Below are 18,617 nucleotides of genomic sequence, written 5' to 3' on the forward strand. Positions count from 1 at the left end.
AAAGAATTTATTAGATAGAGTTGCCTCTAAATAACGAAAAAAACGAGGCAAAATTTACGTGATTGCAATAGAGTACTAAAAAGTACAGACAAATGTAAATAAATTTTATAGCATTTGTGACACAGAGACACACAAATATTTTGCATTCTATTCCATCCACAGTATTATTATCAAATATTTCGCTGCTTCTGTGCTGCTAAAAAATGTGACATTGTTATTATTATAGATATTTATGCAACACACAATTTATATACAGAGCTGAGGAAATAAATTGCATTGCAGCGAGCTCGTGTCGTTGTCTCCACAGAGAATATTTTTTTGGGTAATAAATGTTAAATATTTAAATGGACTATAGCGACACAGACTGACACATGTACGACGTGTAAATAAATAATTCAAGCAAGTATCTAATATCATGACGAGTTTTTTTTTATTTAACGAAAAAAATATCTAAATTTTTTAACGAAATGCGGATGTTTTTTTTCGGAATTTATCTTCATTGATGTCTATATTTTTTTTTTTGTCGTATTTTGACGTATAATTTACCATAAAGTATTTTTTTTATACATTAGACTTTTTAATTTATTTATGATTTTTTTTTTCATTTTAGGCTGCTCCAAATGAAACTCAATGCTTTTGTCCAAAAAATTTTAAAAACTTAAAAAAAAATAAAAAAAAAAAATTTAAAAATTTTAATCAATATTTTTGTTGTTTTGAATTAATATTTGTATATTTAAAATTGATTAAAGAACATTTTAGAAAAAGTTGAAAAAAAATAAATATCATAAAAATTGTCAATTTTTTTTTTTTGAAAATTAATTCACAAAATTCACAAAAAATCTATTTTTTAATATTTTACAAAAATAAATTTCCACGAAAGAGATTTATTAACAAAATTCTCATTATATAACTTCCAAAAATAATTTCCATTAATTCAAAATAAGTTTTTATTCTCGGAAATCTGTCTTTAATATCGATTAACACCCGCATTCAATCGTAAAATTGACACTGTTTTACACGAATTATCAAAATTATCACCTTGTCCTACTCGAAACACAGTTTTAATTACCTCTGTTACCAAGTTGACGCTTTTGTACTCGATAAACCGCTTAGATGTCGATTTAATACTAATGATCGCTATTTAGGGATTTTTTTTGGAAATTATCACTGATGCGAGGAAAATGTAGATTGTTTTGGAGCCTTTAATGTACTTTAGTAATTATAATTTTAATTACTCCCCATATATTGTTGAAATCGTATAGTATTTGAACACAAAAAGCCTTCATTATGCCATTATAACGTTATTACTATTCAATTCTGTATATTTGTATTATTATTAATAATTATTATTATGATTTTATAATCTGTATGATTAATTACCATTTCATGTTAGGCTCAGACAGAGAAGAAAAATGTTTCATATGAGAGCTAAAATTAAAAACAGAAGGTGTTATTAATGATAATTTATGAGTAAAAACTATAAATTATACCATAAATTATTGTTTGAATTAGCAAAAAGCGATTTTCAAATTTTAAATTATTTTTTTTTTAAATAAAATCTTTAAATCTCGTATTTAAATTAATTTTAAGATCGAATTTTATTTTTTTCGTAAGAATTTTCATAAAAAATATAAAAATTCATTTTTTTTAAAAATTTAAAATGGAGAAACATTTTTGTTAATTGCATTAGCCTAATTATCATATATTTAATATGCCGACGTTCAAATATTGTACGAATAATTCATTTTAAGTGGCTACTTCCAAATTTAGAAAGTAAATAAATAAATGAAATATGTAAATTTATTCAGGAATACCATATTGACAAACACAAATGAAGGTAATTTCGATAAATCTGCGTTCATTACCAACTTCCGAAATACTTTTATTTGTTTTATTTATTATTATTTGTACTATTTATGTATCTACGATCAAATTTCGTATTTGAGTTAATGAAAGATTTTCCCTTCTTCCTAATTTTTCATTCACTCCTCAATATTTCTTTCTTTTCTATTATTATTATTGATGGCGATGATGATGATGATGTCAAATTGAGATATTGCGGGGCAATCAACGTATTGGAACGAAATATGAGTAAACAGATTTTTTTTTGTATTTCGGTAAAATAAATATTTTACGCGGGCAAATAGAAAATGTTAGGAAGTAAATATCGAGGTGCGGATGTGTCGGAATACAATCAATCATGTTGTTTTTTCATTGTTTTATTGACTCACGTTGACGTGAAAAGTCAGTTTTTACATTATTTTTCTGTTGAGTTTTGATTTTCGGAAAATTTCATTCATATTCATGACAAAAGAAGCATTTAAACGCTTTTTTTTAATGAAATATTATTAAAATTTATTCAAATTATTTCATTCTAGGAGGATTTTTGGATGATAAATGATATGAACAACAATAAAATATAGCTTAACATAACATTATAATAATAAATATTCAATCACCGTTAAAATATTTAATAATAATAATAATAGCTGAACAATTCATTCAAGTGTGACTCTTTATCCTTTTATGATATTATTTAACAAACAAATATATTTATTCTCTTTTTGTGTCCTCCAAAAGATATATAATATAAAAAAATTGTGAAATAGTGCAGAAAAAATTATTACTCCAAAATTGACACATAAAATACTCACAAGTGTACACAAAAAAAAATATTGGATAAAAAATGGCATGGATACATTCATATGCTTCATCAAATTGGATTTATACGTTCATGTGCCTTTTTTACTTTCTCGGTAAGTAATATATATAGCAGACTTTTTTTGTGCATTATTATTCGAGCAACTTTTTCACATATATTAAAAACTATAAATTTTATAAAATTTTCCAATTTTTATCAATTATATTCCAATATTTTTATACATTTAATTTTTTTCTCTTCTCCATTATTTCGCCGTGAGGTGATTTTATGTCCTTACGTTGTTAAATGAATGGTTTGTGACTTTTTTTTGTAAAAAAATATCAAATTACCAACAATTGTTATACCTTTTTATGGGGAAATGTGGATATATTAAATGAAATATAAATAAATTGATCATGTTTCGTATGTAGAAAAATTTTTCGAATTGAAATATAGTTTGCAATTGCACTCCAAGTTATATTTATTATTTTTCGAATAATTGGAAAAAAGTTTATCATTTATTTTATTATTATTTTATGATAACATATCCTGAAAGTGAATGACATGATTAAATACGAACAAGCAATGACGATATAAAATATAACAAAAGGGCTATTGAGGACAAATTTGTCAATTTCTCTCGTTCAGGATTGACATGAGAAGAAGATCTTGATTACAAATCCCATTGTCTCGAACAAACTACTCACGAAACAGTGTTTTTTTATGAATGGATAAAGTTCTTCAAATTTTATTATTGAAGCGCAATTAAAATATATATTCTAACCTACTCAAAATTTAAAAAAAAATTGTTTAATTAGTTTGTACTTTATCATAATATTCATCATATATGTTGCGAAAAAGGTCAGAAAAATAATTAAATATCCGGCAAATAAACACACATGGAAGCCCTTTGAATTGAATGTCGTGCCACGGATACTTTGGGAAGGGAAAAAAACCGCGACTAAAATAAAATATTATATAAAATTCATAAATTTCAAACCCAAAAGTGTCCCGTAGAGAGGCAGAAAACTGTTTGAAACCATATTTTTGCGAGTACTTTGGCATTGTACTTTTTTTTTCGCAGTAAAATGTATTTTTTAATGTAATGGATGTTTTTTCAAGCACATGTTTTGCACTAATAAAAGTTTCATCTTCCTCGTAATATTTTTTTAAACAATATTATTGTTGTTGTAACAGACGTTGTTGCGCGCCATTGTTGTTTTCTTGCTTCTCGTTTTGCCCGAGACCATATAGTTCCGCGGAAAAATACAAAAAAAAAGAGCTTCTTGTTATTATTTTATTTTAATAATGTATATAAATAACGAGAGAGAGCGAAAGCAGGGTGATGTTGGGTAACAAAGCAACATTTCAAACTAAAAGTAAAAACGAAATAAAAATAAATAAGCTTTTGTTCGCTTGTTTTCTTTTTCTCTCTGTTATTTGCGGATCGTTATTTAGCTTTGATGACTTTTCAGTAATTTTTTTTTATGAAATAAAAAGGATTGAATTTCTTATTATTTATTTCTCTTTGTTTGTTTTGGTTGACAAGTAAAAATAAATTGTTTCGAGAAAAGAGGGTTGCTGCTCTTTATTTTTCTTGAATTGTTGATCAAATTACAATTTTTTCAATTTAAAAATTGATTTTTTAACAAAGACAATAAAAAAATTTAAAATTGACATTAAAGTACAATACCGTAAAACAAATCATTTTTTTTTTTAAATGAAAATGTCACAAAAAGTCACAAAAACACGTTTTACCTCAGGTACTTGAATTCAAAATGTTAAACTCATTGATATCAATGTAACTGCGGGCTAAAAATTGATTCAAAAGGTTACAGATCCTGACCCAATTATCATCGCGAGACATAAAACACGAAAAAAATCCTCCTTTTATTCGCACACAATTATGGGCAAACAACCTTTTTTGTGTTGCTCTTCCCTTCTCTTTAACCTTCATTCATTGCCAATTATCCGGATTTTTTTTCATGTGAAATATTTAGATACAAATTTACTTACAATCACGGCTTTTTTTGTCTAGTCATTTAATCCGTTACAACCCTTGTTCTTGTCTACTTATCCTTTTGAAGCACACGCGTGTGAGAGAGAGAAAAAACCTCATAAATATCTAAAAAGATACCGGAAAACTCCTCGCGCTCGTTTTTTGTCGGTTTGATACTGTTGTGCATGTTCGCCCATCGAAAAACATGAACTTTGGGAAATTATATCTCACTTAACATGAACCCACACATGGACTAAATTTATGCAAAAACAACATTAGCATATTATTTATTCGAGCTCTTGTAAATGTAATGGTAGTTAACCCTAATTAAATATTTAAAATAAATGGCACATGCCAATACGAGCATTTTTTAATGATGATATACGGGGATTTTTTATGATCCCTCTCGAAAAATAACGAAAAATAAAAAAAAAACAAGTGCGAAAAAAACATGAAAACGATATTTTAATGATGACCATTATCAGTGTTGGATTACAAAATTTTATAAAATCCTCGATATTGTACGCAGACAATTAGGCGCCCGTTTTATGTTAAATAAAGTGTGACATCAACTACTGTTGTCATGCTCTGCGGATTCAAAAGGAGTTAAATTTAAAATTTTTGAAAAAATTTTCTGGTTTTGATTTCCTCTTAAAAATAATTATTTCAAAGCTTTGAATAAAAAAAGAATTAAAATTTTGATAAAAAAAAGTTGAATAAAAAAATTAAATATCAAAGCATACGAACGAAAAAGAAATTTTTTGAGCATCAAGTTAAAAATTTTTAAAATTATTTTTTTTTTTGTAAATTATAAATTTTTTTTTTTTTTTTTTAAAATTTTAATATAAAAAGATATTTTCTTTGATATTGAAAAAAATATTTTTTTTTTCATTTTCAAAAATTGTTAAAAATTAATCTAAAATTATTAAAATTTAATTTTTTTTTAATTCTTAAAGAAATTGAGAAGACGAATAATTAAATGTTTTATTAATAAAAAAAAAATAATTAATTTTTGATAATTTTAGAATAAATTTTAAAAATTTTGAGTAAGAAAAAAATTTTTTTTTAATATCAAAGAAAATAAATTAATTAAATTTTTTAAGTTAAAAATGAAATTCTTTGAATAATTATTTTAAACTATGAAATAATTGAAAATCTATAATTCCCTTTTAAAAAACAAAATTTACCAAATTCGCTGTAAAAAGCGATAAATTTATCTCTATTTCATTCCGACAAATTATTGTCGTACATTTATTTTAATCATATTTCGTGATATAAATAAATGAAAAATAATTCCATCATTTGGCGGCATGGCTCGCCTGCAATGGATGCGGTAGAAATGGTGTGATGGTAATGGCTGTTACACAAAACAGCTCGCCTACATACAGAAATATATTAAATATTTTTTTTGGTTTGGAACACAATTCCAAAAATTAATTTTGTTTTGAGTATGTCTGTGTTAATAATAATAAAATAATACAAAATGCACTTTATAGCGCATAAATCTCGTCCTCGAGTTTCTCGTTCTCCGTTCGTTTTTTGAAATGCAGATAGCAACAACGCCAACCGTCAGCTATCACGTATTTATTTTGTTATTTGTGCAATATTTATTATTATTATTTTCATTATTATATCATTATATGTAGCTGGAGCCTACTTACAATTTTGGAATCATGTTTTTCTGTTTTAATTTTTTTTTACACTTTTTCGACATTGTTGGGAAAATGCACAAAATTTTCATGCAACACTTTTTAATTATAAAATAATCAAAATAAAATAGTTGGTGTGAAATGTTGTTCTGTTTTTTTTTTTTCGTTATCAGTGAGTTTGTGTATGTGAATGTTTGCAGGCGAAAAATAGCAGTTTCTATCAATTTGTTGGGGAGAGAGAGTTAATAGTTCATTATGAAACCAGAGTGTGTGCGGTGTTGATGGTTGATGGTAATAGAGGTGCTTTTATGTTATAAATTGAACATTAAACAGACATGAACCTTTATGAAAGTGAATTTTGTTGTTGAAAATGATGGATGGATGGAGAGTTGTTGGCACGTGTGTTCAGTAGAAAAATTAATTTTGACTCGAAAGCTTTGTGAGATTTTCGAGCCTTTAAAATTTCTTTTTGATCTTTTGATATTTTTTCCTTTTTTTATTTAAGATTTGCGTCATCGAAATTCTCTTTCCTTTAAAAATTTTTTTTTCTCTCAAAAAACTTCCGATTTCTTAATTTTTTTTTGTTAAGAAAACTTGAAAAATCGCCTGACAACCCAAAGTCCCATAAAACTCAAACACAATTCATTAAAATCCTCTTCATTCTTCATTAAAGCGCATAAATTTGCGTCAACTACACGAAAAATGAGAAAAGAAGAGAGACACACGCGCGCCATCATAAAACTAATCTTAAATCTAAGAGAAAGTAAAACAATGACAAAATTACCTCATTTAAATTCACATTTAATTAATTGTCTTTTTATACAATTTTTGTGTGTTTCTGTGTGTTTGGGCCCATTAAAGACCACAATAGCAAGCAGGCGAGTGAGTGACTTAATTACTACTATTTTTTTTATGAAAAACACACCGTCACAAAATCTAGGACAATGTTTTTTTCTGCTTTTTTAATTTGATCCAACTTTTTTTACGAGTCTTTTAAACACTAAAGTAATTTTTCAACAATAAAAAGCCGTAGATGACAAAAATTTCCTCTCTTTTTGGCCTACTTTGCTACCTGTATAAATGTTCCAGATATGAAATTATTATTATTATTACGCCACTCGCATTAAAAAAGTTTTCTCGTTGCTTCTTTTTTTTCCTGCGAAAATTTATTTTCTTCTTTTGTCGCCGAGTCGCGCACTTTTCATAGATAACATGATGAATACCTGTCGTAGATTTTACTTAATTGCCGTCATTTCTAGCATTTTTGTTTATTTGCGTAAAAAAAGGAAATTTATGAAGGACACGGCAATAATAATGAAAAAAAAGTCACATAATTCATGAGAAATAAAATATTTTCGAAAATAAGGATGCTTCAAATTTTTTTCGGTTTCATGCTCCATTTCAAAAGTCGAAAATCCAATGGGGCAAAATAAAAAGTTGAAAATTTCATCAAAATTAACAGTCTTTTTAATTTTCAAGAATTTTTGTATTGAAAAAAAAATTAACATGAATTTTCTTCTCTAAAAATATTTTCAAAAAATTATTTTTTAAAATTTTTTTACAGTTATTTTTATGAATTTTTTTTGTAAAATTTATAACTTGAAATACTCTAAATAAAATTTTTAAACGAAAAAAAAACATTTTGGGACAAAAACAAAATTTGGAGCGGCCTAACAAACATTTTTATTTAAAGGAAAAACTTATTATTTAGCACGTTGTTGCCTCAACGAAATACTTAGAGAAGATTATATTAATTCGGTTTTCATTATGGCATTACCGCTTATACTCCCAATAACAATAGCTGTTATTGATAATCCATCGGTGCCGTGTTTTACACGTTCAATCCATGATAATTACAATTCATTCATTCATTTTATCCGAACAAAAAAAAAACTTTTTCTCCCCCGGCTTTTGTTGCTTTTCATCATCAAACGGCAAAAAAATTCACGGTAAAAGTTTTAATTGAATTTTATGAAGTGTAATCATGAAAATAAAGCATTGATTAATCAAATAATTCGTACGTTGTTCACTTTTGCGGCGTTCTTGATTGATTGATGAAACGCGATAAACGAAGAAAATCTAAAAATTTTCTTTTTCTTTGGGATTTGTTTGTTTGTTCATCTGTTGAATCGCAAAAAATACAAAAAAAAATGAACAAAAGTGTGAGGAATTAAAGTCTCAATGCCATCAAAAGACTTTAATTTCCTTTACAAGAGCATCGGCTTAGCATGGAGACGACATACAGGATACAATTTATTGAAGCACGAACATCTTTCGTTCCAATAATCAAACACAAAAGGTCTCTAATAATGATTTGTTTGAACGTACATTGGAGTGAGAGTCAAGTCGTCTGAGATGAGGTTTGCGTACTCTCAAAACGAAATCGATTTCATGTATCAGATTGAAAATAAAAAGAAAATTCAAGATATATATTCAATTCGATTCTTTTGTCATTTTTTTTTTTTGCGAAAACGTTGAACGTAAACTTCAATTGTATTTATTTATTATTTCCCGCCTTTCATTTATTTTTTTTTCTTTGACGTTTTGATTGAAAATTTGCTCCGTTTGAACTTTTTTTATTGTAAATTTAAAGTTTTTCAGAAAAATTTTCAAGGTTTTATCTTATAAAATGGAAAAAAAAAATTATTTTCAATTTAAAAAAAAAAAAAATCTTTTTAAAATTCTCAAATAGTTAAAAAACGAATTTCAACAAAAATTGAATTTTTGAGCTAAAATCTCTTAAAATGGAAAGAAAAAATTATTTTAAATTTAAAAAAATTTCTTTTTAAAATTCTCATATAAAAAAAGCGCTCAAACTGATTTTTTCCATAGAATAATTTTCCACAAATATTTTTACTCACTTTTCTCGAACAAAAAAAATATAAATTGTTGTGCAAGTCACATATGTGCTTACTGCCTGTCGAATATTTGTCGTCTGGCACTCCGTTGTATCTTTCTCGACAGCCATAAAAATATATAATAAACGACTTTTAACAATTCCCACACACATTCAGGTAGAAAAAACAATAAAACGCAAAAAAAAGAGATAAGAAAAGGTGAAAATTCTTTTCTTTTCACATCACAGAACAAAATTACGACATCATTCGATAATTTTCAGTTCATGATGATGCGTCGTTGGTAATAATGTTCGACTTTTGCCTCCTAATTATATCGAAAGAAGAAGACTTTGCTACTTAGCTTTCTACTTGACTTGATTAATTTATGATTTTTTTCTATTTTTTTCTCGAAGACGAGACATTAATCACACGAGCGTTAATCCTTCACACAGATGTGTCAACATTCAAACTTTTTTTCTATTTCTCGAGTGAAAAGACATGAAATTGCGGAGGCAAAGACCTTTGAGTTCGCCTCAAGGGTGGTAAAAGTCAAAAATTTTACGATGTTTTAAATTAAATAAAAATAAATTCGGTCGTTCCCTTTTTTGTTTGCGAAAAAAATTAGAAAATAAAATAAAACATATAAAAATAAACGGCACAATTAAAAATATTTTCAGTAATTTAATTAACAACTAACGGCATATCGTCATCATGCACGAGTAACAAAGCAAAGCAAAGAAAAAAAAAGTGAACGAACGAGAAAACACAAAAGAAAAATTGATTTTAATGTGTTTTGGGGAGTTTATATTTTTGTGTATTTTTAATTCTTTTTAACAATATCATTTACGCGCACTGATGTTGCGTTCGTTATTCTGCCATTAGCATACAAATGAATCTACAGATGGTTGGAACAGCAAAAACAAGAGATGAAGAAAGAAAAAAGTTTGTAACGTTTGTTGATTTGTTTTGATTGTATTAATTAAAACATTAGTTAGGAATGCGGTTAAATGTTTTCATTTTCTCGGAAAAATTTGTTACTAACGGTGTGTCATCTGTTCGTACGTTTCATTTTTGAAACAGAAAAAAAAATGAGAGAAAGAATAACTTTTTTAACAAAACAATTGTTTGTGAATGAGAAGTCATTAAGCGAGGAATTTTTATGGTTTTTAATGGATAACCACGCATTTTCTTCACAGTTTGCATATTTGAAAAATATTTTATCTCTTTATGAATCGTGAAACTTTGTCTGTAAAAAAGCGATTTTGTTAATGAAAATATAATTTTTGAAGATTTAGAGGTCATCAAAGGGCAAAATTTTGACATTTACTGTCAAAAAGTGACATTTGATGTCAAATATCAATTAAATTTTTGTCAAAAAATGAAAAATTTTCAGTTAAAATTTAAATTTTTAATGAAAAAATTAAATTTAACTTTCAATAAATTTTGGATTTTTGAATGAATTGAAATTTTTTGTCGAATAATTTTTTTGATTAAAAAATTTATTTTTCTTGAAATTTTTATGAAACATGAAGCTCAGAAAAAATTTCAAATTTAAAAATAAATATTTTTTAAAATTTGAGTTGAAATTTAAAATTTTTATAAAAATTTCAATTCAACTTTCAGTAATTTTTTTTTCTAAATCAAATTCGATTAAAATCTTGAATTGAAAAGAACAAAACATATTTTTGAAAATAATTTTTCTTTACAAATATTAAATTTTTCTTTCAGAATTTAAAAAAAAAAAGTAAAAACTTTTAAATTTTAAAATTAAATAAGTTTTTAAAAAAATGAAAAAAAAAATTTTTTTTAAATTCATTTTTTGATAAATATTTTTTTCTATCCGAAATTCAAAAAATGTAAAAATTTTAATTTTTTAAATAAAATTTTATCAAGAATTAAAAAAAATATATGTAAAAAAAATAAAAAAAATATTTAAATCTCACATTTTTATGAGAAACAAAGCCCAAAAAGCGCTCTTCCTTGTTCGAAACTTCCCAAAGAAAAAGTTTCAAACAAATTCTTCCATATCAATTGAGCAGAATCTCCTCCGGTATACGTGCCAGATTACATTCTTTTTTGTTTACAAATGCTGTTTTTACATATTTTTCCTTCTCGATCGTGGCGGATGATTGTTAAACAGAATGCCTCCTCAACTTTTTTATACTTTTTTTTTACAAATCTGAGAGAAAATCTTTTTTTATTCTTTTTTACAACTTTGCGAAGGACGATTGACACCAATTTTAGCAAGCAAAAGTTTTAAAATATTTGTGAACAACAGATGATATTGATCTAGTTAGTCGACGCCGCCTTCTGCATTTTATCGAAAGAAATTTTTTTTTAAACAAGTCGTAAAAAGATAAAAAGTCGATACAAGAATAAATAGTTTGGAACACTCCTTGATACACATATGGGAGTGTATCGGTACAAGGACATGACACACAACAAAAGTTAAATCAATAATAAAAGTCTTTTTCTCCCGCTTTCGTCGACTTATCTGGCTCCAAGTTACAACGCAGTGACGAACATTCGCAAAATCCGTATTGTCAACATTGTTCAACGATTTTTTTTTCGCCGAGTCTCGTATGGCAAGTAAGAAAAGTAGAAATGAAGGAGGACAATAAAACTGAAAATAATAATGCCTCACATTTAACTAGCTTTGTTGTAGGTCTGGTGTCGGTTTTATTACAGTTTTCCTCTCTATTTCTGTTTCGTTCGTTCACAGCACGCGCTTTTCTTCCTCTCCTTCTTTTATTATTTATTTTTTTCCTCGACAACAATGGAAACCGAGAAACAATGGCAAAATCTCCTCACACACACGAAACAAAACAACAATTGAGCAATAGTTAGGTCATTACATGCTGCGTGCACGGTTGACACTATTTTCCATTCGCACCGTACAGAACGACAGAAAAATTGTCTTAATTAATGCTTTGTTTATCTCTCTTTTTTCCTCGTTCTGTGTTTTTCTTCACATTCCATTTATCTTCGTGAACATTAAGTATTACGCTTGCTTGACTGTCACACACACTTAAATTAAAAATAAAATTAAATTTAGACGACAGTGTCTCGTTTTCGATGTACTAACAAATAATTATTATTATTATTGTCAAATAAAATTATCTTTTACGAAACGCGGACCACATGAAGAGAAGACGAGTTCTGTCAACGCTGTCTCTTTCTGATTGGCACTGACGTGACATTTTCGTAAATACATAAATTACGTGCAATTAGACAAGAAAAATTTCGTTTTTCATCGAGTTAAGTGAGTTGTTAGTTAATTCAATGAGAAAATATGAGACATTGCGAATATTTGAGAAAAAAAGTTATTTTTGAAAATTTTTTTGACATACAAAAATTTGAAGAATTTCAGTTTTTTTTTGCTTTAAAAAATATTTTACAAAAAATTTAAAAAAAAAATATTAATTAAAATTTTTAACTTGTTTCTGACTAATTTCTAAAAATTATTTTTTTTAAATTGATCAATTTTCAATATTTTATTTTTTTTTTAAATTTTTATTAAAAATAATTTTAAACAATATTATTTTATTAAAATTTTTAATTTATTTCTGACGAATTTCTAAAAATTTATTTTTTTTTTAAATGATCAATTTTTAAATATTTTCGATATTTTAATTTATTTTTAAATTTTTAAAAAAATATTAATTAAAATTTTTAATTTATTTCTGACAAATTTCTAAAAATTTATTTTTTTTAAAGAATGATCAATTTTCAATATTTTCGATATTTTAATTTTTTTTGATTTTGAGAAAAATAAAAAAAAATATTAATTCAAATTTTAAGATTAATTTTAATATTAAAATTTATCAAGAAATGATTTATTAAAAAAATTAAATAAAATAATTTAAAAAAAAAATACATAAATCCCATAAATTAATATTTTCATTAAAGTTAAAGCGAAATTGAAATTTCACGAAAAATTAGAATTAGATCGAAAATTCTAAAAATAAGAAAAATTCTTTAATAAATTTCACGCAAAAAGTCTCCATGACACAATCTGATCAATTACGAAAAAAAATCTCCTGTAAGTCCCCCAAAATTAATGTAATTCAATAAGACTGTGATGTCAACAATATTAAATCTACCATAGGTACGGAGAAAAAAGGTAGAATTTTACACGCGCACGAACAACAAACGTTAATCCCGCAACATTCCATCACTTAATTCCTTCGCACAAAAACACACAAAACGAGCGATGGAACGATGACCAAAGCGCCGTAAATCAGCTCTGCGATGTTGTTAGTAATAAAATGAATCATGAGTCACTCACACACAAAAAACAACGTCGACGAATAGTGTGAAAAAAAGTTGCAAAAACAACCTTCATCGCCATCATCGTCAGAATTCCGGTGCAAAAAAAAAGTAAATACTGTCAAAAATGTAACAAGACAAAAAATATTGCGAACGTTGTGTGTAATTTATCCTCGCAAGGGTCTCTCTCTCCTCGTTGCGACTCAGTCGGTTGTCGCTCATGTAACCTGATATTACGAACAATCACGCAAATTTTTGGTAAATAAATAAGGTATAAATCAAGTGGATTTTAGATCGTTATTTATTATTTATGAGCGCTAGTTAGTAATTTCGAGGAAAGACTTATTATTTACGCGAGCCATGGCACATGGAAAAGTTTTGTTAGTAGTTTATAAAATAATAATGATGATGATGATGATGTTGTTGATGTCCTTTCCATTTCAAAATTCGCTCGTGCACACTCAAAAATTGCCGGAAAATTTCATTTATCAAACCGCAAAATGGTTTGCCGCCATAATTTATGACATGACAAAACTTTTTTTAATGAGATTGTTCATTAAAAAGGTGCTCTTGATCTGTGTTTTTGTCTCTCTGCGTGCCGCGTGGAGTGACTCATGTTATCATCTCGCATATTTATGCGGAACATAAATTACTGAAGATATCAAGCACGCGAAAAATGTTTGAATGAATTGTTGAAAAAAAGTTTTTTTGAAGAAAATTTCATCTTTTTTTTGTACGAAATCAAAATTTTTATATAAAATTTTAAAAAACTCAAAATTTGTTTTCAAATTATTTTAAATTGATGATTTGCGAAAATAAAATTAATTTTCATATTTTTTTAATTAAAATTTTGTTCAGTTTCATAATTCAAAAAATTTAATTTTTTTTTTCTGAAAAAGAAATTTATTTAAAAAATTCTTTTTAGAATTTTCTTATTTAAAAAATCATTTCAATTTCTCAAAAAAATAAATAAAAAAAATTTAGATTTATTATTTTTTAAAATTTTTATATTGAAAGCTTCAAAAATTTTCTAAAAAAAATTTATTAACAAAATTTAAATTTTTTATTTCTAAAAATTAAAGTTCATTCAATAAAAATTTATTTTTAGAACTTTATATTCAAATTTTGTAATAAAATTTTCATTTTTTGACGTTTAAGCTTAAATTGAGCAATGTTGCCATTTATTTTAATGTTGTTACGCCTCTGCACGTGCCTAAAAAACTTGCCATTAGAGACTTTTCTTGTCTTACGAGTCGCGAAAAAAAAATTATTCAAATTTTTATGATGTCACCGGAGGACTTTAATGAAAAAATAAGTACGCGTCGTCTGGAACAACAAGGGAGATAACGCGTTGAATTCTTGAGCTCTTTTGTCATTCATTACCCTCTTGCATTATAATGCAAAACAAAGCAATCATCTCATCATCCAACGAGCGAACGAAAGACGATGAATAAAATCCCAATAGAGAAGGCGACACATTCAACTCGTTTTGCGAAAATATTTCGGAAAACGAACGAGCAAAACCGCAACCACACAAAAAGTCACAGACGACGACGACGACGAGTGAAAAGAGAAGAAAAGAATAGAAAGTCATCTTGCTTGTCACAAAGTTTGTGTCTGTATAATTTTTGCCTCTGGAGGGTGTTTTTGTGTGTTTTTTTCCTCTTCGCTGCCAAATAACAAACAAAAAATAACAAAAAAATAGAGAAAAGGGAAAACAAATAAATACTCCACGAATGAAAGTAGGCCCTCGAGGCGTACTTAGAGACTATTGGTTACGCCAACAAATTCTTTCGTTACGCTGTCATGTTCGTTTTTTGCTCATATATGAACTTAATTGCGGAGGACGTTGACATCTAACGAAATTCCAAAGAAAGAAAAAACAACCTGTTTGAGTAAAAGCGAAAAAAATGACCTAAAATCTAATAAATTTTTCAATAAAAAATTGCCGAGGAGAAATAAAATAATAACCGCCATTTAAAGTCTAATACAGGAATAAAGTGGTTTATTTTTTAATTTCCTTCTGCTATTTATGGCAGTTTTCATGTGAAAATAGTAGAGAGGAGTCTCTTTATATATTCATTGCTTGCATTGTTGCATAATTTATCGCTAAGTACTTGATTTATTATGCATTTGAGTGTATTCAGCGTTGTATATCGATACTTTTTCAAAACTATTTCAGTGCATTATTTTACTAAAATTTATAAAAAAAATATTTTTTGACGTCTGTGAACAAATTTTGAAAATTTTCTCTCAAAATTTGTTATTGGAGCAGATTATTTAATTAAAAAATAAAAAAAATATTTAAAAAAAAAATTTTTTTTTTTTTTTTTTTTTTAAAAATAAAAAAATTTTTTTTTTTTTGTTTTAATTTTTTTTTTAATAATTTTTAATTTTTTAAAATGAAATTAAAATAATTTTTTAATTTTCTTAAAAATATAATAAAATTTATTTTTTTAAAAATTATTTTTTAAATTTTTTTTTTTTTTTAATTAAATTTTTATATTTTTAATTTTTTATTTTTTTAAAATAAATTTAAATTTTTTTATTTTATTAAATAATTCTTTAAAACAATATAAAAAATTCTCAAAATATAAAAATTTATTAAAAAAGCGCTTCATTGAATAAATTTTTTTATAAAAAACTTTTCAAACACTTTTTTTTATTACCGCTCATAAACTATTTTTCGCTACAATTTTTCAATTCTGTACGTTTCCGAGGAAAATAATAAAACTTAATACTCGACAGAGGTAGATAGTCACTGTTGTTTACATAGTCAATACCAATCGAATTGAATTGAACTCGCAATTGATCAATATTGGAAACATACAGCAAGTGACATCAACTAACTACGTCGAAGCCCGTCACAAAAGTATTTGCTGGCAGAGTGAAATGCATGATAAATTAGGTTAATACTTTAGACTTTTTTTTCTCTCTCTCAAGCATTGTCTGAGAAAAATAACACGGGAACGAAGAGAAAACGAATGAATGAATGAAGAGATGGGTAATTTTGCATTTTTTTTTGTGTTGCTGATGCACAAACAACAACGAGAAGTGCGAGAAGGAGGAAAAAATTTTAATGCAAATATGAGCAAAGGCGACAAATACTTGCTGGCTATGTGCCAGATGGTAGATGCTCATGCTGTAACGTCGCGTCATAGTTTCTCGTGCTGCAAGAAATGTGATATAATGTGCAATTGTGTGCAATCGGAGACACGGGAGACACTTTGCTGAATGGGTTCTAAAGTGTTTAGCTAAGCTTTTTTAATGGAGGGAAGTTGCTCGGAAATATTTTTATAAATATTTACATAAATCATGGGTTGAGAGAGAGAGAGAAAGAGAAAAGAGACACTTTTGAAATTTTTTCGAAAAAAAAAAAAATATGAAAAAAATGGGAGCCATATGTCTCTTTCTCGGCATCTCAACAATCTGTTTCCAACGCAAGCAATTATTAAATGCTTTTTTCTACCACAAAATGAAACAAAACAATCCCTTCTTCTTCGTCGTCGTCTGCTTTTTCCTCATTCTCTCGTTCTGTAAGCGATACAAAGCAAAAAACGGAGTCAATTTGATGAAAAGGCGCCCCAATTATTTTCCATATGTGAAGAGGATACCCTATGGGCGAAAAACGGGTTAGATTGATTCCTTAAGGGAATTTTTTGGTCCTTTAAGGAATAAATTTGTTCAATCTGATCCCCTTTCGAGTCCCAAAATCCACAGACCCAAAAAATTGAGCCCTTAAGAGGTCAAACTAACCTCTTGAAGAGATCAAGTTGACCTCTTAAGGGTTCAAAATTATCTTTTGAAGGGTTCAATTTTTTGATTCTGTGGATAACCAACTCGAAAGCGGAACAAATTGATCCCTTAAGGGATGAATTTGACCCGTTTTTCGCCCATAGAGTGCAATGTGTAGCTTTTTATTTGCATATTCATTCAGAACGATGACACACATACAATTTATAATATTTTTTAGCTTATTTTATATGAATACTAATGAATTGAATTTGTCTCTCGAACCAAAATAAAATAAAAAACGAAGAAGAAGCAAATCTCTTAAAGTGGAATTATACTTTCCATTTTCTCGTAGATAGACAGACAGAGCGAATGATGATAAATGTGTGTCCTTATGTGTCCTCATTATTAACAAGCACATAAATTTTGAAAGAGACAAGCTGCTTCTTCTCTTTCTTCGGGTTTTTCGGTACAACGATGACGTAGGTTCAAATTCTGTGGTTAGTTAAGTTTTTCTTGCGTATTCCAAATTTATCTGCAATACCGGTTTCATCTTTAAAATTATTAATATTGGTATTCATGACAGACATAACGAAAGTTCTCTTCATTTTTTTCGCAGCGAATTTGAGATATCGAGGACAACTTGTCCTTTTTTTCCGCTCATGTACATAGCTCGGATATCTGCGAATACAATAAATAAAATAAAATAGCGCCTGATAGTATCGCACAAACAATTTATGGAACAAATGAGTCTTTGCTCGTTCAATATTTATCTAGCTGGCAAGTTTTTTGTGCGTAATCGAGGACGAAAAAAAAAGGAAGCAATAATGGAAAATCGCCATAAAATAAAATAAAGTAGGGTATGTGTCTGCCCTTGGAACGGAGATTTTTTTTATGGATTTCTGTTCTCCTGCAGGAAATGATTAAACATTAATCTGAAATACTCAGTTTATGCATTTCTTGTGGGTGTGTAAATTACAAAACATGTGTATAATATCTGAGTGAAATGCAGCAAATTTTGATTACATGACGACAAATAATGTTTCGTTGAATGAATTTCCAAGAATATGGATATTAATTATGAATCAAAAGCTTTGGGCATGAGATCCTTATTATTTGAGTATTAAGTAGAAATGTAATTTTATTGAATAAAATGTCATTTGAGGCATAAATTTTGGGAATTATCATTTGAAGCGTCTTTCATAACCTATAAATTTTAGATCAAAACAAACCCAGTTGACATTTTGGAGGGAAATTTGATCAGCTGATCTGTTTTAAAGCGCGCGAAAAATTATGTTTCAAAAATTTTTTTTAATTGTTTTTCTTAAAAAAAATCAAGTGAAAATTTTTGTTATTAAATTTTTCAAATTCAATATCGATTCAAAATTTTCTTTCTGAATTTCGAGTTCGAATATATTAGAAAGAAATTTTCGAATCGATATTGAATTCGATTCAAAAATTTCTTTATAAATTTCGAGATCGTAAATTCA

At 27.0% G+C, this 18,617-nt stretch overlaps 1 protein-coding gene across 1 annotated transcript in view; it reads left to right on the top strand.

Annotated features, from left to right (window-relative positions):
* The first annotated feature begins 2,687 nt into the window (after positions 1–2,687).
* LOC134831998 (palladin-like) overlaps positions 2,688–18,617 on the top strand; it is a 60,205-nt gene continuing 44,275 nt past the window's right edge. Inside the window, exon 1 of the mRNA XM_063845860.1 lies at positions 2,688–2,756. Coding sequence (XP_063701930.1) covers positions 2,735–2,756 — 22 coding nt within the window. The 5' untranslated portion in view covers positions 2,688–2,734. The remainder of the gene's footprint in view (positions 2,757–18,617) is intronic.

The sequence above is a fragment of the Culicoides brevitarsis genome, chromosome 1, assembly GCF_036172545.1.
Source record: "Culicoides brevitarsis isolate CSIRO-B50_1 chromosome 1, AGI_CSIRO_Cbre_v1, whole genome shotgun sequence".
In the NCBI taxonomy this organism is placed as follows: domain Eukaryota; kingdom Metazoa; phylum Arthropoda; class Insecta; order Diptera; family Ceratopogonidae; genus Culicoides; species Culicoides brevitarsis.